The 25,824-nt window shown below is 40.7% G+C and overlaps 1 protein-coding gene across 1 annotated transcript; it reads left to right on the plus strand.

Moving 5' to 3' along the window:
- Positions 1-4,954: 4,954 nt before the first annotated feature.
- nucks1a (nuclear casein kinase and cyclin-dependent kinase substrate 1a) lies at positions 4,955-25,573 on the plus strand. The gene is made up of 8 exons (XM_071493892.1): positions 4,955-5,264; positions 11,467-11,516; positions 12,542-12,632; positions 14,024-14,070; positions 14,204-14,356; positions 18,072-18,221; positions 18,883-19,035; positions 22,652-25,573. The coding sequence occupies exons 1-8, from the start codon at positions 5,248-5,250 to the stop codon at positions 22,900-22,902; spliced, it is 912 nt and encodes a 303-aa protein (XP_071349993.1). The 5' UTR covers positions 4,955-5,247; the 3' UTR covers positions 22,903-25,573.
- The last annotated feature ends 251 nt before the right edge of the window (positions 25,574-25,824 follow it).

The following is a 25,824-nucleotide window of genomic DNA, read 5'->3' on the forward strand; positions in this document are numbered from 1 at the left end:
AATCAAATTGAGGCTAAAAATGCTCTGGTATATCAGAAAAACAAACTTTAGCCATGGGTGTCTGATTTCCTCTAATGTCCTGTTGCTTGATAAATCAGCAATGGAATGACCACTTGGTGTTGTGCTATTAATAGAGCTAAAATGACGTGGAGCAGGTTGTCCACAGATCATAAGGTCAGTGGTTTGATCCCCGGTTCCTCCAGTCCACATGTTGAAGTGTCCCTGATAGCTGTGTCATCAGTAAGTGTGTGAATGGGTGTATTTGTCATGTAGTGTAATGCGCTTTGAATGGTTAGTAAAACTAGAGAAGTGCAACTGTAGTGCTGACAGCTCGTTTACAGGCTCAGTTTCTGAATACAGGCTGTGTGCATTTCTCTGTGGACTGAGTGTTTGATATTGTCACAGTAGTAATATAGAGCCTAGACCTGCTTTATAATAAAAAAAGACATAGAAAACTCACTTTCTACAGTACGGGTCCTTTAATGCTGATGCATCAGTGTATATGCAGCATTTCACTGTTGTAGCTGCTCATGGCAGAGCTAGTTTTAATTACTTGTTGGTACAGTTGGTTCCCATGGGGTACAGGCTCCTCCATAGGGTCACAAGGTCAAATCTGAGGGGCTATGAGGAAAGAAGAAAAAACTTCTGCTACACATATGTATGTTTATTTTCTGTTCTCTTCTCTAATCTTTGAATTAAAGTACTGGCTAGCTTTATTTCTTGAGAGGTTTAACCATCTAAATTTAGATCCTAACATCTGAAATGTAACGTTGAGCCCCAGATAGACATTGATTTATTTTATAACGAAACACAAGCCAAAATGGTTGGGAACCAGTGGTTTAATCTTTATTTCTCTGAGTTTATGATATGACTTTTCAACTATGGCTCTCAGATTAATTTAGTGGAAAAGACTTATAGTATCGTAAAATCAAAATACTCAAGTTAAGTGCACATACATTAAACTGTACTGAAGTCCTGCAGTGGAGTAAATGTAGTTCCCTGCCACCACTTCCACCGCCATCATCAAACACCACATGAAGGAATATGTTTTGGTTAAATGTTGTTTATCGTTGCAGAGTTCAGAGACTTTGAGAATCTGAGACGATGAGTTTTGTCAGCCATCTTTACATACACCCTCTCAAGGAATGAAACCTGCTCAGTGTTAGATTAAAAACATTTGCTGAACCTTCTCATTCTTATACTCCTGTAATGTAGGCTGCCTGAGCACCTGTGTCACACCAGGTTGCACTTGCAGATATCTTTTTTTTAATTCTTGCTGCATTGCAGTTTGAGGTTATAGCCAAACGGGGGCAGTGCTACACAGAGGAATAGATGGTGTAGTGCGTTGCCAACTGATCGTTTCTGTCTGCAGCTTAACATTAAATCAGAAGTGGAAATCTAATTTCACAGCTGGATGTGAGATGTGGATTCCAGTGAGTAAAAGACTGATTATCTTGTTCATTATGACTATCTCACACTGTGAGCTCTCAGTTGCAGGTCAGTACTCTTCCCTACCTGCCACACAGTGGATGGTGCACAAACTCTTCACCAGTCATCAGCCTCAGATGTGTTATATGAACATGCCTCAGAGGTTCAAGGACTTTTCTATAGTTGCAGGCTGAAGGACACAGCGCTGAGAGTGAAGACTGATCCAGAGTCAACTGTGAGGCCACAAAGAGAAAGACGAGAGTCACTTCCCTGGTTGCCATGGCAACACACCTGCTCCTCACCACAGCATCATCCCAGGGATGATGCTGAAGTCTGTCTGATGTGGAAGAAGCAAGACAAGAGACAGAGAGAGAGAGCGACTGACAGACACAGAGAGCGGCAGAGACGAGGTGTGCATTTTAACGTTATACACAACTGCCAAAATACTGAGCAACGTCTCGTATTCTGAACAGGATTCAGCAACTTCACATCATTTCCAACACTTCAATACTGACACACACACAGACATACACACACACAGTATTATGGGAATAACTCACATTCCAAACAAGCCCTCAGCTGGGCCTACAATTGGACAGATCCTACTCAAACTCACCACACGTGTGGGTGGACCTGAAATTCAATGAGCATAAAAAAAAACTAAAAAAACAAAAACAAAGGTTGCTTCCACCCAGAGCCTCTAACACTCGGCTAGAATTTTCAACAAAAGACTGTTGCAGCACAACTTCATGGTTTCATAGCTATTTTAATTACATATCTCCAGGGTAACTGATTTGTTGAGCAACACAAGCCAAACAATCAAACTGCTGTAAAGTAATTGACACTTTACCTTACACTGTGCTGTGGGACACATTTGTTTCCACACATTCAATCTGAAAGGCTGAGAAAATCAAGGAAATGTACTGGATGTGTACACTGCTAATCTCTGAGTGTAAGATGTTATGAGTTTGACAATGAAAGCCACTAAAATGAGCCACATGAAATCAATTTCAATAGTGATCAATTTAAAGAGTCATTTATTCCCAACAGATAGGGCTGCTGTTTTCACAGTTGCCAGTAAACACACACGGTGAATGCTTTCAGTAAATTTGTTTCAAGTCATATTGAAAGTGTGAGGAATTTTTTTTAATTTCATTTCATTGATTTGCACCTTTCAAGCCACAAGGCTTAGAACAGCCAATAATTAGAGGAATTAATTACAAAGAAACAAACAGCTGTCTGTGGCGTTTCACTACACACTACTACACAACTACCAAACTAGAGTTTGGTTTTGACCATATCTGGAAAAAAGTACAGTCAGATATAATCTGATAAGCAGTTTTCAACAAAGAATGGACAGCAGTGATAGTTGATGTCAACAAATCAGCTATCAGCTGCTTTAAATACGAAATTTTTTATGTAAGCAGTGATAGGAAACATTTGGACAGCAAAATGTTTATGTCATGTTACCAAGCAAGTAAAGGAAGCCCAGGTAAATGGGCTTAAAGCAAACATGGTACAAAGATTAGAGAGGTTACAACTTCAAACCTGTGGATGTAAAATTCAAGGGTTTGAGGCAGAAGGAAGGCCATGTTGTCTCTGTATGGTGGGAATTTTAGAACATCTCAGACCAACGTAAAACAGTTCTTCAGGTTTAACAATCAAATACTGATCTTCTGCAGTCTTGACACGTGGACAATTTAGTACACTCATGTAAGTCAGATATATCACAGCTTTTGAAAAATACAAGATTCTTAATCATGATTATGACTATAGTATGCTAAGAGTACGTTGACGTAGCATAAAATGTGAATACAATAACTCCATTTGAGTTTGACAAAGCAGGCTTGGCTAAGCTGGATTGTGGAGTCTTACTTCAAGGGAAAGTAAAAATGAGTTTTGAGGAAATTCAGGCTGGAACTGGATTAATCAGGAGAGTTAATGGATGAGCTGAGACAGTGGGTCTGTGGCTCTGACCGGTGATGGAGAAGGAAGACTGGCTTCTAGTCTCTAATTCAAAGTGTGTACCCACTCTAGCCAGCATGTTATAACATTACCATTAGTATTTTAGCATCAATATGTGCATTAGTACATGCACTCTCCATATCAAAAAGTGCTGCATTATATCAACAAACTTTGTCAACTCAGTTTCTCACAGGAAAAGAAGTCGCAGCACATGGAAGTCAATAGAACAATAGTGCAATTCATATTTTTTGCCCTGTTATCTGTTATCACAGCTCAATAAATTTACCCCAGACTGTCTAGCATGTTAGCTATTGCATGGGTAAAAAAAATAAATAAATAAATAAATAAATAAATAAATAAATAAATAAATAAATAAATAACTTTTCCATGATGGAATTCCAACTGTAAAGCACATAAAACAGATCCACGTGCTTGAGGTTGATGGATAATGTCTGCAGTCTTGTTGAAAATGGTGATTAAATCTATGGCTCAAACAACTATGTTTCTTTGTTCATATATATGATTGACAGCTTCCAGCAACCAGAATCAGAGTCATAGAGGAAATAATTTAAGATGATTAGGTTTGTAGTTATTCTCTCAAAAACAGGATAATGAACGCTCCCTTTCTGCGGTCACAGTGAATCCCAGGTGGTCACCATTTAGGAACCAGGGGCTACAGAGTTCCATTGCTAAACAGAGTGACTCATGTTTTTGCTCATTAAAAATGTTAATATCTAGACCACACTGCAGATTCAAAATAATGTGGATGAAGTAATGCAGATTATATATACTGTGCAGTGTCATGTATTAATCATTAAGTTATACAAACTCCTGTTGACCCTGTCATACCAAGGTGTAAAACTAGCAGAATTAAGCCCAGGTCAGGAACAGGGTCATGCAGCCAGGCCTACATTTGGACCAATTGAAATACAAGGTTAAATACAAAAGATATCCTGGTCAACATATAAGTTTGAGGGCATGAGGGCAGCAATTTTGGTATGAAATTAAAGGAAATAAAAATGTGAAATGTGAAATGTAGTTTTAGATTCTCATGATAGTCTGAGGATTTTTTTAAAAAAAGTGCTTAATCGTATGAAATCTATCACTGAAATAAAGTGCATGACCTGTAACTGTAATGTTATAGGTTTTACAGCTGTAACGCTATAGATACAAGTGTTTGCAGCCTGCATCTCATGCTGCAGTGCCAGGTGAAAGAGAAGGCTGTTCTCAGTGTCAGCATTAACACAGTAAGTCTAATTACTCCATATATACACAGTGTTTGTGCACGTTGCAACCTATAATTGCAATGTAGCTTTATGGTCTTCTGGGACCCTCACTGGATTGAATGTTTGCATCCAACCTGAGGCCCTCTTTTTGTTTTCTTAACAGTGCGAATTCAACCGAGCCTGCTAACGGAGGCGGGGAACTGTATGCTAAAAGTGTTCCAATAAGCACCTAGAGTATCCAATAGGAATTCAATTCGTCGTTCAAATCAGCCAATGGGAGGAGAGGAGCGACACGCTGCTCCTCTCAGGGCCCCGTGGAGGCGGTGCTTGTCGTGGAGGACCCACCCCTCAAGGCCGCGGGTTTGGTTGCACACAGGCTGCAGTTTCAGTTTGTTTTATTCACCATTTTGAGTAGCTGAAGGTAAAAAAAATTAAGAATATTTGCGTTTGGAGGAGAAGTCGCTGTCGTACTTTTATTTTCACGGGCTAGCTCGGACGGTGGAGTTGTGCGTCAGTCTCGCTCCCCTCAGTGTTTTGCAGAGCGGGAACCTATATTTCTTTTTTTTCCCTGTGCTTTTTCTTCTCCCCCCCTTTCTTACATCCTTAACCTCTACAGTATTCCTGCAAAATGTCAAGACCAGTGAGGTAGGTGTGCTAAATCTGTCCTCTGCTCTCCGTTAGTTAATAACGACACCGTGCTGGCAGGCGTCGCAGTTAACATGCACGTCTCGACCATGTTGCGTTTTATGAGCCGAGAATTTGTTTATTTCATGAAAAAATAATGGGACCGTGTGCGTGTGTGTTGCCCCTGTCGTGTGTGCACCCTCGCTTTTTCTAACATGGATCCCAGCGGTGTGGACTGCTCGCCATATCTGGTGGAGAGACGCGCAGCCCGCCGCTGTGTCGTGTCTATCATGCTTTTAAATGGATCCATGATGTGCATTGTTGGCTGCTATGTAGGCCAAGCGGAAAATTAGTCGGTGTGATTTAACCAGCTACATTTTACGGCTCAGTTGAACTAGGCCTGATAATATTTTTCCCTCTCCGTCTGAGAATGAGAATATGGCTACCCATTCATCCAGGGAAGGCTCTAAAACGCTAGTACCCCCCCTCCACAAAAAAAGGGGGGGGGGGGGGGAAACCCGGAGGAGGTGGTGGTCGGCCTTGGGATTTGATCTTGTTAACCGCGCAGACTGGGCATGTCGTGCTGTAGTCTCCATTACATCGCATTACACTGCATTTCAAACGTTTCTGCAGTTTCAGACCGACAGAAAATAGCGTATTCGTCAACCAACATGTCATTGTTGAGGGGGTGGGGGGGACAAGGGAGCGCGGATCTACATTTTCAGTGCTAGCAGTAAATTAACGCTGCTGGCTGATGTCAGAGGAAGGCGGAGAACTACAAAAAGTCACCACACCCCCCCCCCACTGCCAGATCCCCACTGTGATTATAACGCATGAGGTGTCTTTTAATCCAAATTAAAATGCCCTTTAACTTGATGAGAAGTCATTTTATGCAGGCAGAAGCAACGTAAAGTAGATCCTCGACATTTCGCAGTTGCTCTTTATTTAAATGTCTCATTTATGGCATCTATATGGGAGGTTTTACTGCTTTCTTTAATTGCTGTGCATTGTTTGAATTTAGACATATCTTCATATCTTTAGGGGCTGTATGAAATTATGCAGGGTGTAATGAATAATCCCCAATGTTATTAACCTACATTTTTGGGGCAATCATTTGAATTAGAAAAAGAAGTGCACCGCCCACCTCTCTGATACCTGAAAATAATACATGCACAGTACAATTTTTAAGAAAGCTAAATCTTTACATATAATGTATATATTTCACATCACATTGCAGCATGCCTCATATTTAGGTCAGAGACACAGCACGAAATGCTTTGCGATGGTCACACAGTTTGTGTCATCAAGCAGATGCTGGTTTTCACCAGAACTTAACATAAAACTTCTGTTCACACACCAACAGCAAACCATTGGCTTTTATTTTCATGCTGACTGCACAATATCTGCAGGCAGGCCGTGTTACATCCTCTAATTTGAGAAACGCTTCAGCAAAAGTGCAGAGCCATTAAGGACGATGACCTATTGTGGTTACTTAGACAACTGAAACGATGGCAAAAATAAACACACTAATGTGTGTGTTTGTTTGAATTTATTTTTACTTTACACATTTAAATTGAATACAGGTGGAGTGAGTTTGTGGTTACTTTGCAACTACTGGGAAGAGAAACGCACCTACTGCAGAGTCAGTATCTGCACAGACATGAAGTAAACTTTAAAAGGCGTCTTGTCTACCTCGGGCGCCACAGAGTGGTGGCACTGGCAGGCACTTGGCAATTGGATAAATGATTGTTGTTATAATAACTTTCCAAAGTTGGAGAGTCCTTCTTCATAGTATCAATACCTGGGATGCACTCTACTGACTCCAGTACCCAAACACTCTGTATCTGCTGATACTGAATCCCGATTCATTCCGTGTTTAGCAGAGTCCTGCCCACAATGTAACCCACAAAAACTACGCATAATTGATCAAAAATATGTTTGTAGTTCAGGCTGGGAACGTAACCGGAACATTTACAACCTCTCATTGACTTAATCTTGCTAATGTCGGTTTATACTCTTACCCAATGCAGGTGTTTATGCCTTAAAAAATATTCCTACCTCTTCAGTCACATGCCTCCAGCTGCGTCCAACTAACTGTGATCTACTTTCACTCAAATCATAGCTGGTGATATTGATGACACGAACGCACACACTGAGCCTCAGGCTGAATCAGTTTTGTTATGTTTACTCCTGACGTCCACGCTACTGTGGAGTTTTCAAGCCCCAAAAACCGAGGCTTTTGGAAACACTGCCGTTTAGTTTGAAAACGGACGCAGACACCCGCCCACCTTATCAGTCACAACTACCAAACAGTTGTGAACGCAGCACGGATGGTGACCAAAGGTAAACACCACCAACTTGCCAAATATGAAGAATATGGTGCAGAAGAAGAGAGAGATCGATAAGTGATCATTCATTTATCATAATCAAGAAAAAAAGTTTGAGTTAATCTTCATATTGATTTGTAGACATATGGCCCGACCCTTTTTTTTGTCTTGCACTAGTAAAAATGAATAAATTAAATGAAACAAACGAGAACGAGAAAAAAAGAGAAAGAAAAGCTTGTTTTAATTTAAGCTCTAAGCCAGCGCAGTTTTATCAAACCTAACTGGCTGCCATGTTGTTTTTTTTAATTGACACAACCTCTCTCCCGTCAGTTGCATTACAGCAACAAGTGGGAGCTGATGGACTGAGAGTTTTGAACATCTGAATGGGACAGTACAGTTCACAGAACAGCAGATAACCTCAGAAGCTCCTCATAAACACGGTCTGGATGAGTCGTTCAGTGAGTGAGTGTGTAGCCAGTGTGTTTAATTAACCTCTGGGGTACGGGTCAGGTCTGGATTTGGTTTAGAGTACTCTGCAGGACTCTGGTGTGTGGAACACTCTGTGATAAATAAGACCATATTATGCATGAGGGATTGCTGTGACCTTAAAAACTGAGTAGTCAACCTGCTGTAGGTGAATGAATGAGACTTACAGGAGACAGTGAATTTTCTCATTACGTTGATACGGAAACTGTGTTTAATGTGGCTTGGTCACCTGATCTGAACAGAAGTGTCAGTGTCTGGACTGATACAAATCCAACAGATCAGATCAGTATTACCTACTACTACACTGTTTTGCTGTCTCATAAACTTTGTCTCACTTACTCACTCACCTAAACTAGAGCTGAGCAATTAATAAAAAATATTATAATCACAATGTGCAAAGTGCAATATCCAAATCACAGGAGCTGCAGTTTTTTAATAAAGATAAAATGTTTCACAACAACATACCACAAATGAAGCAATGTGGTGCTACAGAGATCCCCTGGCCTTCAAATCAGTCAGTCAATCAAACTTTATCTGTGCAGCACTTGTCATACAGGTTAGTGCAGTTCAAACTGATGAGCTGACAAGTAGAAAAAAATAAAATAGATTTAAAAATCTATAATAACATTAGCAAAAGAAAATTAATAATAGAATAACGGATACAAATCCTATTCAGACATTTAAATATTTTTTTCTGTGAAAGTGAAATTCAAAAATTAGCATTTCCACTAAAATCCCGACTTGTATCACAATATATCTGTCAAAAATTATGGCACTATGATTTTTTATATTTTTTGCATATTATTGAGCTCTAACTTGAACCAGTGCAGCGCCTTGTCTCTCTTTACTGTGTGGCTGAGTGAGGTCTGGATGAGTGGTTACTTTCCCACCTGAAGAGCAGCGCTCGTCTCCTCGTTTGGTCAGCCAGTTTCAACATGTACCGCTATGTCTGGAACAGCTGTTTAAAGTTTTGAAACACATCATGTGACCTCCTGAGAGGATAACGATCATCACTACATGTACTGATTTGTACTCTAAATACCCTTTGGTGCAGTGCACTTGTGTGTGTATGAGTGAAATGACAAGTAGCATCAGCACAAGTGCAGGAAAACTGGTAAACTACCAATAAATTTGCAAGAAAGTATGAATCTGTTAAAAGAGAAAAAGAAAATGGCGTCACAAATTCAGACTGAAAAATTACTGCTCCAGTTTCCACTGTCCATTCTGCTCTTAGAGCCCTGCGGACTAACAGACTACCGATGTTTTGCTGTTCTATAAAATGTAATTCTAAACTTAACAACTGCTTTCATAATTAATTCATTTAAAAGATAAATGCACATCACACGTTGGCAACAATCTCATGTGTCGAGCTGTAACTAGGAAATGTTTGGTATTTTAATTTGTAGAATTACTTGCAGACCTTTGCCTGTTGAAGCCCCAATGTCAGTTCATGTGGAAAAAGATTGGGGGAAGATGCAACAAATATTTCTTGTTTTCAAAAAATTGCGTCACAATTTGGACATGGATTCCCTCTGGCTTTGTAGTCCAGTGTGGAGATATGGGGATACAATATATTACAAAGCTAAACTGTGATGTGCGTCATGGGACAAATAAACAGGCAGGAAATAAGTTAGCTGGAGCCGAAACAATCAATCAGTAAACTGAGTTTCAGTTGTAAGGACTTCATGCTTTTCTTTGTCTTGTGTGATACTAAACTAAAAGTGTTTGTGTTTGGTCTCATGGTTCGACAAAATAAAGCGTTTGAAGTCAACTTGGCTTGCTAATTGTTAGGTTAACTAGGCCCTGGTTGTGCAGCCAACTGGATAAAAACCAGAAAGCTTGGCCTGACAGAGGACCTCCGTCAGATGAAACGAGTTCTCCATAACACGTCGCCAGGAACAAACCCTCAAAGTACAACATCATCTTATGAACAGTCAGATGGACTCTTGTGGTCCGTGCATTTTATGGCTGGTGGTGGTGACCGCTCCTCATCTCCTGCATTTTTCATTATGTCATTTTATATTCCATATGATCAATGGATTAATTAACACAATAATCGTCAGATTAATCTACAATAAAGAGGGCAGGTTTGTGTTTGGTGGAGTGACCTGCAAGCATGTACCTGAGTATGAAACCAGATGTCAGATGTGCTGTGATGTGACTTCAAACAAGATATCTTTGCAGCGTAAAAGTGAAATTAGCCTAAATCTATTTTTAATCCACTTTGTCTTTATTTTTCCTGAATTAAACTTCCGTTTTTATGCCAAACAGAATTATCAAAATAGTTTTCTGTCAATTAATCGAAAAATCCGTTTTAATGAATTCAACACACTCCCATGAATGCACTTTAAATGTTCTAGTTTGTGGATGACAGTGATGTTTGGGAAACAGGTGGTTCACATTCAAAACAAATCATAACACCGAATGAAAACTCTCTAGTTGTCGTGATACGTTGCGTTGTCATCCATGACCATCGATCATAAACTGTATCAACAGACCCACACATCCACAGTTTGGTGTCTCATTAGAGCTGGTTGGTTGGAAAAAATAGTGCCTTGCTCTCTGTGATATCCCTGAGATGTGAGTGGCGACGTGTGCAAAGCTTGGCGGGCATGTCACTGGCTGCTCTCACACATGTCCAAGGTTTTTACTTTGGTGAATGTTGGTGTGTGTGTGCCTGTTGTTGTAATCTTAGTACTTGTAAATGTGCTTGTCCATGACACTGATGCCCACCTCCTCCCTGCTCTCCCACCACCACCACCACCACCACTAAACACCCTGCACTCCTCCAGCGTGGTGTTCAGCCTGGTTTTTCAGGCAGAGCTTGCAGATGATCTCAGGCGCCACCAGTTGTTCAGTGTGATCACTGCACTGGTGTGAAAACATTTATTGTGTTGTTGTATCAGACTTTATAAAGTGTGTTTAAAGGTGCAGTCACACACCCTTACCTTTCATTAAAAAGTAGGAGGAGGGATGACTCCTCAGTGGTTTTAACCTGAACCATTGCTCAGGTCTCTGTCAGCTTTCTGAAGCGTGTGTTACCTGAACTATAGCTGGCTGCCGTCACCTGAGGCTTCCCTCGTACACTTTGCCAAATTAACCGTGGAAATTGTAGAAGGTGGAGCAGTGTCCAGTTCAGTGTCCCCCAGCTAGAGGCTCTCTGTGGCCTCTCAGACCAAATAATACAGCTCAGACATTCACACACAGCTGACTGGATGCTGCCTGTTCAATCGCTGGACAGGACATGTAACAGTTTTATGGCCCACCCCCACTGACATGTCTAATATCACAGGTGGGCAGTGAAGCACCTTTGTCCAATGTCCTGAATGTAATCTGACAGTTGTGTGTGTGTGTGTGTGTGTGTGTGTGTGTGTGTGTGTGCGCGTGCGTGCGTGTGCGCTTCTCCACAGGAACAGGAAAGTGGTGAACTACTCACAATTCAACGAGTCTGACGACGCAGGTAAGAGGAGCTTCACGTGTTTGACTGTATGTGGTAACAGCAGTGGGCAACATGGATGAAACCCAGTGGTTCTCAAAGTGGGGTCTGGGGACCCCCAGGAGTCTATCTATATATATATAGATAGACTCCTATATATATATGTGTGTGTGTGTGTGTGTATGTATGTATGTATGTGTGTGTGTATATATATATATATATATATATATATATATATATATATATATATATATATATATATATATATACATACATACATATAATGTGTGTGTGTGTGTTTTGACAGATGGATAGATAAAGTATGTAAATGGCTGCTTCTGCTTAATGTTGCAAAATAAACACCTAATAGAACAAAATTCATCACCTTGATGCAGAAATCATATTAAAATCCAATATTAGCATAAAGTACATCCACAGAAATTTAAAGATGTAGCTCCCCCTAACTGATACGACAACGTCTCTCGACTTTTATTTTCTCATGTGTACACTATACAGTCACATTGACCCTGTGTGCTAGAATACACTGATGTTGGTGCCAGCCATGTTTACACCATACTGGGACCAGGGAGCTCTAAAACCTATAAAATATGTCAAATGTGACAAGCACAAGCCTTTTAACATTAAAGAATATGAGCCTGTTATATATTTATCCAGCTGTGTTGATAACAGCTGTAAGGACAGCAGTATCTGTCATTTAGTCAGTCTGTCCATATAACAATGATCCCAGTTATTTTGGCACCTGAAGGCTGCTACCAAGACCCTTAGCCTCTCTTGTTCAGTAATCCTATGTTAGCACACAAAATCTGATCCCTTTGAGTACCACTCACCATTAAACAAAAACAGTGTTACCATCTCAGCATAACTGTTGCACCAGTTCTTGTGCACCACCTGCTCTGTAATTGTGGTCCTGCATTAAAAAGCAGAGAATATCAAGAGAGAGCCACCAGGACAAAAAGGTTGGTGTGTGATCTCGTCTTTAAGTGTGGATGACTGTGACTGAAAGACTAAAATCTTTTCTTTCTCCGTAGATGAGGAATATGGTGACGATAACCCTAAGAAGGTGCGCGCAGCCCCTCGTGAGCCGAAGCACAAGCGCTCAAAGAACTCACAGGATGACAGGTGAGCCCCCCCCCCACCCCCCACTTTCCTAGAGTACATTTAGTGCTGTGATGTTTTTGATAAATTGGCTGATTATGTAGTTACGTTTTTGAATTCACATTCACCGATTATATAAATCAATCCTGTGACATCTACACACACACACACTGAGGCAGAGAGGAGCAGATTTGGATCAGGAGACCTGCAGCCTCTGTAAGAGCAGGGTGGAGCACTAAAACACCAGGATATAGTAGGGTTGGTGGAACAAGAGTAAGCCTTCACGGGGTAGGGAGGAGAGGAAATGGGTAGTTGATCAAGTCCATGTTCAGTGGGTGAGACATCCAGGTGAGCTGGGACGGCGTCAGACAGAGCAGAGCTGGTGGGTGAGCTGGAAGAGAGACAGAAGCTCAGCAGGAGGACACTGTGAGGAAGGGAGATGTGCTGCATTCGAATGGTCGCGGGTGCAGCGTGTGATGTGCTGCCTCTCTAAAATCATCCTGAATGGGCAGAGTGAATGATAGAAACTACTACTGCACAGTGAAATACTGGAATTTAGACTCTTTATTGGGGATACATATGGCAAGAGGAAATATCTGTTTGCTACTGCTGATTGGTACCAATACTTACCAATGCAAGTTCTCCATAATATAGTAAATAAAAGGGAGGAATGCAGTGACAGTGGTGCAGCAGCTGCTTTGCTCAGAATATTACAAACTGCTGATTTATGTCATAGCAGGTTGTTTTCACTGAGTCTGAACGTTTTAACCTGTTTAACTCGACTCCACATAATGTCATCATTAGTGGACGGCTAGACACAGTGTGGCATTTAAACTAAGAAAAAATGTAAACATTTTATTATACTGAGGTTCAAAAGAAAAATACATTAACTCTGAATGATTTATTGTATAATTTATTTAAATTTTTTGTGTGTATACTTTGTACAGTATAATATCAGCATCACAAATGTTTTGAAACCACTTGTAGGGAAAACTAACATTCATTACTCTTGTCAATAACAATCAGTGGACTTATGTGCAATCAGTCTGCCAATTGCACAAATTTGTGGCTCAGTGTTGTGCAGAAAAAATGTCCTTTCATCTTCCCCTTAATAATAAACTCCTGCTGTTTAATCAGAGTGTCACACCTGAAGGAATTAATTTGGTACAGTTTTTTTATACTGCATTGAAAAAATCTGATTATTTACTTCCTCTTATTTAAAATAAATGTAAGTTTTGCTCTTACATTTTTGCTCAAAGGCTTCTCAGTAAAAATCCAGGACCAGTTCTTGGTTCCCATCCCCCACTGCTTGTTTGGTCAGTATTTGTTTACCAAATGAAATGCAGATAAAATCTGTGGTCTCTCAGACTACCCTCACTGTAGTTGCTAAGGCATTTTTCTGTTCTTTGTTCCAGTGAGGACTCTGATGACAAGCTCTCTAAATCCAAAAATGACTCAGCAGGTAAGTCGATGTGTTTTCTGGTCTAGACAAGGAGGTCGGCTCAGGTGCTCAGTGAAAACAGCTGGACTCTGATTAGTGGAGACTGAACACCAGAATGCCGGCTCACTAACTTCCCTCTGTTTTGCTGCTGCAGATGACTTTGGCAGCGATGAGGAAGACAACGACTTTGGAGAGGAGGAGGATGAAGATGGAGGAAGCGATTATGAAGAAAAAAGAGGGAAAAAGGGAAAGAAACCTAAGGTGGAGAAGCCCAGCAAGAGGGGGCCAAAGAGAAAACGGGCTGCAGGTAACAATCCAGTCTCCTCTACATAGTGACATGGTTATATCTGAACTATGGATGAACTCTCCATGAACTGTACTGTCTTCGTGTGGATTGTGGGATATATTTAAGGCATATGCTGCATTTTATGTCCGTCTGCTTTGACACACGGTAGATGGATTGTTATGTTGTCATGTGCATGTAGACATTTATATGAATCAAGTTCCATACCAGTACATGATTAGTTAGTTATAATTAGATGACAAGTTCACACATGGGCTGAGCATTTGGAGTAAAATATCTTATGATGATTCCAGACCAGAATTTGTCATCTACATAGTTTTAGATTTGAAGACCAGGCCCTGAATCCTGGGCAACTGGGTCATTTTAAAGGGATGTGCACCAATGTCCCTCATCCTAGTCTGTTTCCAGATGTTCTGGAGAACTACTGGATCTGATAAAATGTTGTAGAAAGTCTTTTGTGGCTCCAGACAGAGCTGAGCGAAGTCTGATGAACTGCCTCTTTGTGGGTCAGGGCTGGGGACCACATGTTCGAAAATGTAAAAAAAAAAAATCGGGTGTGGAAAGAAGTGAGCGGAGCAAACCTCTGTTGCCCAATGCTCATCTCTGCCGCAGGCTACATTAGCTGCTACTAGCACAACACAGTGAATCTCTGTCCAAACTGCTGGTGGTGTGGTTGCATTGTGGGTAATGTAGGCATCAGGTTTTTGATGTGTAATGCTAAATCAGTGAATCAATGGCATTGTTCCCTTGAAAGTCAACAACTACCAAGCTACCTGCTAGCTTCATGTCTGAAACTGACATGAAGCAGTGACCTCGCTCTAGTGATGAGCTTCAGCAGCTTTTTATTGAATCCAAATCCTTTTGGACCTCCCATCAAATCTTTATAAGTAGTTTTTTTTGAATGTACAGTTTTTCATTTACTCATAGCAGTAACAAAACAAATTTCAGTCAATATATGACTTATGTTATTTATCAAAGAATCTAGCTGCTTCTGATCATTGACAACATAATTGCTCATTTTAATTTGATTGATTTAATTTGATTTCTGGACCAGTTACGAGACAAACATTAGCAATGCTAATAGAAACAACAGTAACTACCTGCTGGTAAGAAAAGCGGCATATGCTCCTGCAGAAGAGAAGCCACAACGGGAAGATAAAGCACTGAAAATATTCTAAATGAAATGTACATTTAAATGGATACTGGATTGTTGTGGTGGGCGTCTTTTAAAAGTGTCTAAATTAATTATTAATCTCTTTTTTTCCTCTTGGGGGATCTGAAATGTCACACCAGATGACATATAGAGTCTACCTCAGGGCCTCCTACTTCCAATATAGGTCTACAATGCCATGATCAGCACGCCTAGGTCCCCGCCCCTGCTTTGTCACCAAGCTTGCATCGCACCTGACACCAATTCCTCACCCTACAGGTTGTGCATTCACAGTGTTGTGGCTCCATGCAATTCATAATGGCTGTGCCCGAGAGGGCCCCATAGGTGAAGGCCCAGCCAGCAGCTATTAACACTGATCATTTGACATATGAACATCTAACTTGATCCCTCAGTGGCTGACGAGCTGCTCTGAGTTTATTCCTCCCACAGCTGATTGTGACTGATTGAGTTGTTTGTCTCCAACATTCCCGACACTGTGACGTTGTGACTTTGATTGATTACAGTGAATGGAAGGTACGCTGGATCAGCCCGATCAGTCAGTCACTGTCATCTTCAGAGCAGAGCTAATAAATGTTGATGGCATCTCAACTTTAGTGATTAATTTAGTAATTAATGATCGTCTGAACGATATCCTCATTAAATATACATTTCTGCCCTTTAATCCCTGGAGGAATCAGATGTTTTATTTTGAAGCTGTTTAGTTTGGGTGATGGGCAGAACAGCTGTCTTTTTACCTCAGCATTGAAATGAATAATTAACCTCTACAGGAGGCGTCATGGTGATGTATGTTACTGCTGTCAGTGGGAAAGTGTTGCCCTGTGGTCCAACCCTGAAAGCAACAGGAAACTGAAATCAAAAATGTTGTGTTTTTTTTAAGCTTCCATTTTATTTTGATAGTCCACCCATAGAGTTTTTGTTTTGTTTTTTCTTTGGGACATTTCAAGTTTTTGTTGATTTTTATTCCTCAGTGTATTTGTAACCTTCACTAATCTTTATTGAATGTTCTAATGTTCAACAATGTAAACAGTATACAAATATTTAAGCAACAATAAGTAAACCATTAATTAATGGTTGGAGTTAGCATAACTGCTAAATTTTTAAATATCAAATAATAACCTGTTTAAATCTAACAAATACTCTGTGAATTATGCATAGGCGGCAGACCATCCACACAAAGTGTTACTGTCTTTTTTAATCAATATTTAAATGTATCAGGAGTTTATAAAACAATACAAATGAGTTTTTTTGAAATTCTAAGGCCCTGTTCACACCTGGTATTAACATCCGTCTTTGGTGGTCAGCTCTAAGTCCGTCTGTTCACACCTGGCTTTAAAATGCGTCTCCAGTGACCACTTGTGATCACTCCCTTGCTTCATATGCAAATAAACAGGTATTTGGTGTTGTTTTAGCCAAGCCAACAGATAGGTCCTGTGTGTGTGTGTGTGTGTGTGTGTGTGTGTGTGTGTGTGTGTGTGTGTGTGTGTGTGTGTGTGTGTGTGTGTGTGTGTGTGTGTGTGTGGTTCAGTATAAAACTGGTGGGACTAATCAGACTGTCAGAGGACGTCAATGGAGGGGGACGGTCCTGTGGACCAGGACACATTTGTGTTCACACTGCTAGAAGAACGTGGCCACATGTGGCCCAGACCTCCTCTGAACGTGGCCTGAGTGATCGGATCTCAAATGCGTCCTGGGTGCATTCACACCTGAACTCAGGACGGATGTTAATACCGGGTCTGAACAGGGCCTATGACTCATTACATGTTTCTTCAGACCTGCGGTTCAGACAGTGTGAAGTTGGTGAGAGGAAGATCAGACAGAAAATTACTCTGCAACAATTATAATAATAATAATAATAATAATAATTGATTAGTCTTTAAGGACATTTATCAAGCAAAAAGGCAAAGTATTTACTATTTCCAGTGTCTTCATTGTGAGAATAAGCTGCTTTTTATATCATTTAGTGTTGGCTGAACAAAACAGGGCATGTGAGGACGTCACCACAGGCTCTCACAACCTGTGATGGGTATTTTTTACTATTTTCCGACTGAAAGAGTGATGTAAAAAAAAAAAAAAAAAAAAAAAGATTATTGCTAATAGAAATAATTGCCACTTGTCGCAAATTTGTATCATACATGCTTATGTATTTCTGACAGTCTGAAAAGCAGGGGTGTCCAGTTTTCACATGATTAAACAGATTCAGACGCACAGTGTGTGAGTAACAGACCTTTGTCGTCATTTTGATAAAAACAAAACAAAAAGATTATTTAAAGAAAAGCGTTGTACTTTCACACCTTTGTAGAAACTGATGGCACTGCCATCATCACAATTAACACTCAGTGTGTTCATGTGTTATGACATTAGTGGAAGCAGTCAGTAAATTTGTTGTTGAGTCTGCTGCGTGAAGCCTGTAATAACACAAAAACCTGCTAAACACCATGAACCTGGTTAATCCTCAGAGGCACCTCATCCTCTCTCTTTACTGTCGTCTTGTTACTTTTCGCCTGTAACGTCACGAAACATTTTGTAACTGTGTGTGTTTTGATGTAGATGACAGTGATGACGACAGGGAAGTGAGTCGAAAGCGTACAGTGCGCCAAGCGGCCTCCAAGGCCGTGTCCAAACAGAGGGAGATCCTGCTGGGCGACGGAGGCAGCGAGGACGAGGAGCATGAAGACCAGGAGGAACCCTACATGGACCGTACGTACCTCTGCACTGTGCACGGATACAGCAACACTACTACACCCAGCTGTCAGTCATTACACCAGCAGTATTTGTTATTTATTTACATGTTACGTTGAGCTACATGTAGCTAATGTTTGCAGGGTCATAGAAGAAAAACCTGAAATGCTTGTCAAATTAAAAGTCAGTTTAAAGCAGTGGTTCCAAACCTTTACATTAGAGCCCGAGATCTGGAGGGTCTCCTATTGATTCATCAGATAGGAAAGAAAAATACATTTTTATTACACAAAATTTCTTTTTTTTTTAATTTTAGATCGTTGAGGGCTCTACAATTCCTTTTTAGCTGCTGAACTTCTCATTAAGGCTAACAAGTGGATGTTACCTGATTTTTAAGGGCTCATGAGCCCCACAGGTAGAGAACCCCTGCTTTAGGTCTTGAGAAAATGTTCTGTTGAGCAGTGACAAAACTGGCAGACAACATGATTTATACTCAGTTGGAAACTGAGCTTCACACAAAAACAAACTCTTGACATTTTTATCTGAACTTTCTCTGTACTCTCCCTGGTGCTACAATTTTATTGTCGCATTAGCAGATCGATAATACCACAGTGCTTTAGACTGCAGGACAGGAGAGCAACTTTGATTAAAAGATTACTGTACACCTAATTTCTGCGCACAGCCGACGAGTCCGGCAGCGATGAGGACTTCATGGTGGAGGACGATGATGACAGTGACTATGGTCACTCCAAGAAGAGAAGCAAGAAGGTGATTCGACGGGGACGGACAGACAAGAAAGAGAAGAAGAGCCCCAAACCCCGACTAAAGGCTACAGGTGAGATGTCCAGCAGTTGTGCATCTACTTGCATATTTTTTATTTTTGTCAGAATCTTCCACTTAAGCTTTTCATTCACAAAATATCAGTAATTTAACTATATTAATTTACTGGATCATGATATTCAGCAACAAATCAATCTATAAAATAAGTGGTGCAAGGAAAGAAGGTGACAGCTGTTGGTTAAAGTTTTAGCTCTATATCTACAGGTTGTTGATCAGGCTACCATTCAAACTGTTTCTACCTCCTCAGCCAAAAGTAAAACTTACAGTATCAAATGAATTTTATTTTCATCTTTAGTGGTAAATGTTGAAAGCTGAACCAAAATGGATTTGATAATGGATTCAGCCCAATTCTGAATAAAGTAAATTTGAAATCCGTAAATACAGGATTTAAAAATCAACCATTATCTCTGTTAATTCTTATACTTAACTATTACTCCATTTAAAAATTATATCATGGTGTAAAATGTTGTGAAGAATTGACATGACAGTTTCATTTTCGACTTGTAAAACAGACTTTGTCCCATCTTGGATATTTAGCAGCACAATTTGATGTCAATTCTAGTGTTAAATGCCTCCTCCTTTCTTGAAAAACATTTTAAAAAAAAAGATGATGCAAAAAGGTTCAGAAGTATCTTTTCTTAAACCTGCAACACTGTTGAACACAGATATTTCCACAAGTCCAAGACAATAATTTATTATTTAGGTAGAGTAAATGTAACAGTTACACAGCCCACTTTGAATATTTTACAAACACCAACCTGTCAAAGAGCAGTGAGGTGACGTCTGTGTCTGCCCTCAGTCCCTTCTCTTCTTTCAATGAGGAAAAGCCACTAATCATGACACGTTTGTCCTCGGCTTCCTCTGAACACTGAGTTTCTCTGTTATCTGCAGCATCAGATCTCCACCACACTCCTGCTGCTGTAGCTGCTCCGCCTCCCTCACTACAGTCGCTCCCTCTGACACTATGTTCTGTTGTTGTATATATGTACATTGTTAACTTGTCTGGAGGCTCAACACAAGCACCTGAAAGACAGATGCTTGTTGTTTCCCCAGACTTTTAATGTGTCCCCTGAGCAACACAGACTGAAGGTTCTTACTCGTGCAATTCATCCAGAAACCTTCAGCATGTTGTACTGTGTTGGAAGGCAGCACATAGTAAACATCTGTGAAGTAATGCAGCTGTCTCTCTGGAGTTTAATTGAGTTTCTAGATGTGTTTACACTGTGCATATAGACAACAGAAGACCCTCTTCAGCTCTGGCAAACTTGCTGGTTGATGTAAAACACATCACTACCAGCGTTGCCACAGACTGGAGATTTAACACTCTGGTAAACTGCTGAATACAGAGAGATTTACCTGGAGCTGAGAGGCTTAATCAGTGCTGTGTGAACTGGTTTGGATGTAGCAGACATTCATTTACATCTAAAAGTCCTGAACTCCAGCTTTAACTTGTAAACATGACAATAGACGTGGTGATTCCCAGATATTTTTACTTCCATTGTTGACTTTTATCTTGAAAATTAGCCTAGGTTGATTATTGCATTTCAGAGTTCAAATAGTTTGATGTGGTATGTTAAATGAATAGTTCAGCATTTTGAGAAATTATTTTCCTGTTGTTGAGAGTTAGATGAGAAGATTGATACAACTGTCCTATCATCACCAGCACCTCTAAAGCTTAATAGTTAACAGCAGGGATCAACCGATTATCAGCCTGGCTGATTGTCTGATGCAATATTCAAAATTTTTCAGATTATTGCAATTAATTGTACTACTTGGGCTCTGATGCAGCTGCCTGTCCCCATCTTTCCTCACCACTGGAGCACTGTCCCGCCCACAGCACCATCTGATTGGCTACTGTGTGCACAGACTATAGCAGCACCAGTTTGGTTGATTCAGAGAGAGTTGTTGATTGAACTGTTTGATCATTGTGGAGGATGTAGTGTGTATTACATTATATAGAGAGGTGTTTCTGTTATTTGGCCTACCTTCACTGATATATGCGGGGTGGACAAAATAATAGAAACACATGAACACCACAGTGAGAGTCCTTATGTAGCAGTGGTTTGGTTATCAGTCTCCTTGATTACTCATAATCAGTAATGGAATCAGCCCTGAAAAAATCACATCAGTTAACATGCTCATTTGTACGAAACCGAAGTGTATAAATGAGAAATCACTATTGTACGGGGAGATATGTACCAGAGTTTTTCTTGTCAGGGGGACGAGGAAACAGCTGTCCAAAATGTAAAAAATATACAGCAGGTCTGAAGCTCACTAAGTAATAACTTGTATCTACAGTAAAATCACCATCTTTGTTTTTTTCTGTTTGAGTGTAAATGAAAGAAAATACGTATTAATTCGTGAACTTCAGTGGTATGGATCATCAAGATTGTCAGACTTTGGACAGAGCCAGGTTAACTGTTTCCTCCAGTCTTTAAGACAAGCTAAAATAATCCCAGACATGTGAATAATATCAATCTTAAACAAGTGTATTTCCCAAAATGATCAACTGTTCCTTCAAAGTATGACTGAGGTATTAGGTGAAGGGTTAACTGAGCTCACAGTAATGAGAACCATTCAACATCTGTTACAGGTTAAGACAAGTAAAACACACTGAGCCTCAAGGTTTTAAAAAAACGGGGGCTAAAAACAAGGCTTCCGTAATTTCACAATATGTATTTGAGAGTAAAATTCAATTGAAACTATTTATTTACTGTATTAAACCTGCAGTGCAGAACCTCTGTCTCCTCCCTCTGGCACTATTGACCCGTGCATATGACACAAGCTCTGGACAGTCCAGGCTCATGTTCAGAGGTAGTTTAAAAAAAAAAAAAAGAGATTTTCCACTGTTCCAAGACAATTATCCAATATTCAGGCAGAGTAAAAGTAACAGCTACATAGCCTACTCCAAATATTTTACAAATGCCAACCTGTTAAAGGCAACTTGTCTGCGCTCAGTCCCTTCTCCTCTTCACTCTTTAAAGAGGAGAATGGTAATCCTCGTTGTCCTCAACACAGTCGCTCTATTTTTTAGACTCTTAACAGAGATGAAACCAAGTGAATAATGACGAATAGGGAGCACAAACAGGACTGGGTTTGTCTGCTGCATGGCCACTTTGTAAACAAGGGAATAGCAGAACACTGCACCCCAGGATGAAAGAGTGAGCTGCAGCCCCGAAATAAGTTTCAAAAACACACAGTCACCAATGGAAGCGTCTCACACAGAGGCTGTGACACTGACAGGAGCACCAACCTGGGGATGGGACACGACAGATCCATTACATCCAGTTTGCAGAGTGGCTAGCAGCTCACTAGCTCTCAACTGTGTGTCTGTGTGTGTGTCTGCGCGCACATGCTCTGTGTGCATGTGATGACATTGCTCCCCGCAGTTGTTTGTTTCCTCTGTGAACAGAAAGGCACACTCTCCTGGCAGTGTGAAAGGAGTCAACCGCCTTTTTCAGTGGGTTTCCCCGTTTTTAAAAACCCAGCTCATATTCAGTAGTTTTACTGTAAAAGGGTAAAAAATCTTCAGAGGAGTGTTTTCCCACACTCCAACTTCAAGACTGAACCATAATCTGATGATCACTAACTGATGTGTTTTTTTCCCACAGTGACCCCCAGCCCAATGAAAGGAAAGGGGAAGGGGCGCCCCAGCGCCAAGGCCCTGGAGAAGAGCTCACCCAAAGAGGAGGAGGAGGAGGACCCCGAGAGTCCCCTGGAGGAGGAAGAGGAGGAGGCTGAGAAGAAAGAGACCTCCCCTGCCCCCAAGACGACGAAGGAGGCCACAGGAGGAGAGGAGGAAGAGGAAGACGAAGAGGAGGAGGACGGCTCAGAAGAGGAGGCACCCTCTGGAGAAGACTAGAAGATGGTACCCGTTTGAAGCCCATCCTCCATGTCTCTCTCTCTTCTCTGTTTTCGTTTTCTTTTGTTGCTCTGCGTTTAGAGTTTTTTTTTTTTTTTTTTTTTCTTCATTTCTTTTTTGTTTTCTTTTTTTCCTCCTGGTGGCCTGGCTCAATGGTTTGGACTTGGTGTGCTTTTTCTTGTCCTCCCCCCTCTCCCCCATCCCAACTAAGACATTGTGCTCATGTGATCATACGGCGTAAGGAGTTTTTATTGTCAGCATTCAGCCTCACCCACCCTCCTGTCCTCATCATTTTCTAAAAGTTTCTGCCTTCTCAAGAACTCACTGCTGGTGAGCATCCGTCCTGAGTGTGAACAGACAAGCTCACTAGTGTTTGTGTTTTGTTTTTTTCCTCCTCTGGGATGATCAGTGATCTGACATGAGTGGCCACACTATTTTTTCCCTGTTCACTGATATCTGCGATTACTGGGAGTGTTGTTCGGAGCTTCCTAGTATCAGTAACTGAAGCGCTGTAGTCACAAAGCGATGTGAAGTGAACACGTGCAGGGCTGGAGCCTTTATCCTCTCTGCTACACGTGTTTTTAAAGCAGGAGCGTGTTTTAACAGGGCCGCGTTAGTTCGTTTTTTAAAAACCTTTGAAACTGTTTCTCAGTTCATCTTTTAATTTTATTTTTAAAGATTAGGCCCAGACCTCTTTCAGACTGTATTCATGCCCTGACCTCTTGTGTGGCTGTGTGAATGAAGTAAAGCGCATTATTTTGAAAAGTATTCCACTTGTAGCTGCTTCTTAGATCAAACAGTTGGAGGTGTGTTACCGGCAGAGTTGTGGGTCACCTCGTGTGTTTGCTACGTGCCGGACTGCCACTGTCACACATTTCAAGCCAACACGTGTGTTTTTATGTACTTGTATAATTTGTATGCCTGTGGGGTACTTCCTGTAAGAGGGTGTGGCTTTTCTTTTGTCTCGGCCCATCGGCTGCCTCTGTGAAACAGTTTCTCTTGTTATATGTTGGGCTTTCTAATGATGCTCCATGCTGTGTGAAGCAAACCCCCCAACCTTTTCAGAACACACCAACCCCCCCTCCCTGCATGGCTACAGCATCTTCTCAACATTCAACCTGTTGTGCCAGGCACCCCTGAATCTTTTTTTTTTGTTTGTTTTTTTGTTTTCAAAGGAATGTGAGATCTTCCTTCTTTTCTTTTTTTTTTTTTTTTTGAGGGTTAAAAAAATGAATGTTGTTTTTTCTCCTGTTGGTTCATTGTTCTAATTCTCTATTCAGATTTTTTTTGTAATGTTTGTTTTTTAAGAAAAGAAATAAAATGTATCATGATTTTAAAGAAAAAAGTCGACCCTATCCAATCTGTTCTGCGTGATGGTTGGACCAACCATCCCTCCCTTATTTACTCCTGTCCTTACTCCTTTCTTTCTCTTGTCCCTCCCTCTCTCCCACTCCCATCAGCTTAATGGTTACAGTTGGTATCCATGTCCATTGGTTTCTTAGAGCTTTTCGTTGCTCACATTAGTAATTCACAAGCCGATACATTTTTAAATCCAGAATTATACGGTACTGACGCTCGGAAAAGTTTGAAATGATGAGGTGGGCAGCTCAGTATATATATCTGGCATTCATTTGTCTTTTAATGCCTTAATTTTCATTGAGTTGAGTTTCAGAAGTGGCTCTGATATTATCACTGGAGGCCTGAGAATGTAATCTGTCCTCATGTTTTAGGTCTTTGCTACAAGCAGCAAATTAGGCTTAGAACAAGTCAACAATTTGTATGATCAGCAGACCATCCAAAGCCATATACGATCTCAAAACTAGTGACTCGGTGATCAGGTGCAGCACTTGTGAGATTGTCCTTTTTTGCGATAAGTAGTATTTGATGTCAAAGCAAAAAAAAAAAAAGAAAAAAAAAGGAAAAAATAGAAAAGTTGCTATTATGATCTTGGGAGCTAAACCTCATTTATTAGGCGTTTGTCAGGAGAAATTCTGATCGGTCCCAAGACTGCAACAGAAATCAGTCCTGGATGTGTTCAGGACACACTCGAACCTAGTCCCTGGTTCAGAAGCACATTTGATTGTTTTACAACTGTCATTAGCAGGTTAGTGTGTTTTTCTATATTCAGGTCCTAAATTGGCACCCAGTCCTTAATGTCATTTTAAGACAATTGGATACAAATAAAATAAATCGGGGGGGAAAAAATGTTGTTTATACCAATGTAAAAGCTCTGAGAGCTGTTTGCAGTAGGATCAGATAATGTCTTGTAGTTCACAGCACTGAGGGCTTGAATGAGGTTCCTCTCTATCATCCCACAGGAGGCACATGGCATAAGGCTATGAATTTCTCCTTTTTCATCCATTCTACGATTTCTTCTGTTGTACTGTTTTTGATGTTTCTTTTCTATTTACCCTCAGTTGTACTGGCAATGTAAAAATGTAAGCCAAGTTGTGATTCTTACACAAGACCAAGTGGAGAAGTTTTTGTCACTAGTGTGGAAAAGGAACGCTGAACTCTTGAATCTTTTGCATGTTGTGGAAAAAGTGCGAAGCGATGATGATGCTGGTAAATGCAATGGCAATATTGTGGTCTTACAAAAAAAAGTATTAACAACGACGATGTTGATAATGTTTTGGTTTCCCAGCTTCTAATAAAGGCAACCTACTTTTTATACGGATTTAACTACTTGTTTTGTGACGTTGAGCTCTGTGTGCTGTCGGGTGGCGACTGGGGGAGAATGATGTGCCAGAGGTTTTGGTGTTTAATGATCAGCAGTACTCAGTGTCTGCCACTCAGTGGCGCTGTGTGCAACAGCAACATGCTGTGTTTTTACATGCTGTCTTCAGATCTGATGAACAGACTGCAGGCGTATTCTTCTTCAGTGAGCATAGTAACAACAATAAACACTGATTGGTAGCAAAA

Source organism: Trachinotus anak, unplaced genomic scaffold, assembly GCF_046630095.1.
Source record: "Trachinotus anak isolate AG129_WGS33_773 ecotype Australia unplaced genomic scaffold, CSIRO_AGI_Tana_v1 ptg000013l, whole genome shotgun sequence".
Lineage (NCBI taxonomy): Eukaryota > Metazoa > Chordata > Actinopteri > Carangiformes > Carangidae > Trachinotus > Trachinotus anak.

What these genes read in the sequence shown, in the direction of transcription:
- nucks1a (XM_071493892.1), top strand. An exon ending in AAAGAGAAAACGGGCTGCAG is followed by an intron (nt 14,357 to 18,071) that starts GTAACAATCCAG and finishes GTTTTGATGTAG; the next exon opens with ATGACAGTGATGACGACAGG. An exon ending in GGAGGAACCCTACATGGACC is followed by an intron (nt 18,222 to 18,882) that starts GTACGTACCTCT and finishes TTCTGCGCACAG; the next exon opens with CCGACGAGTCCGGCAGCGAT.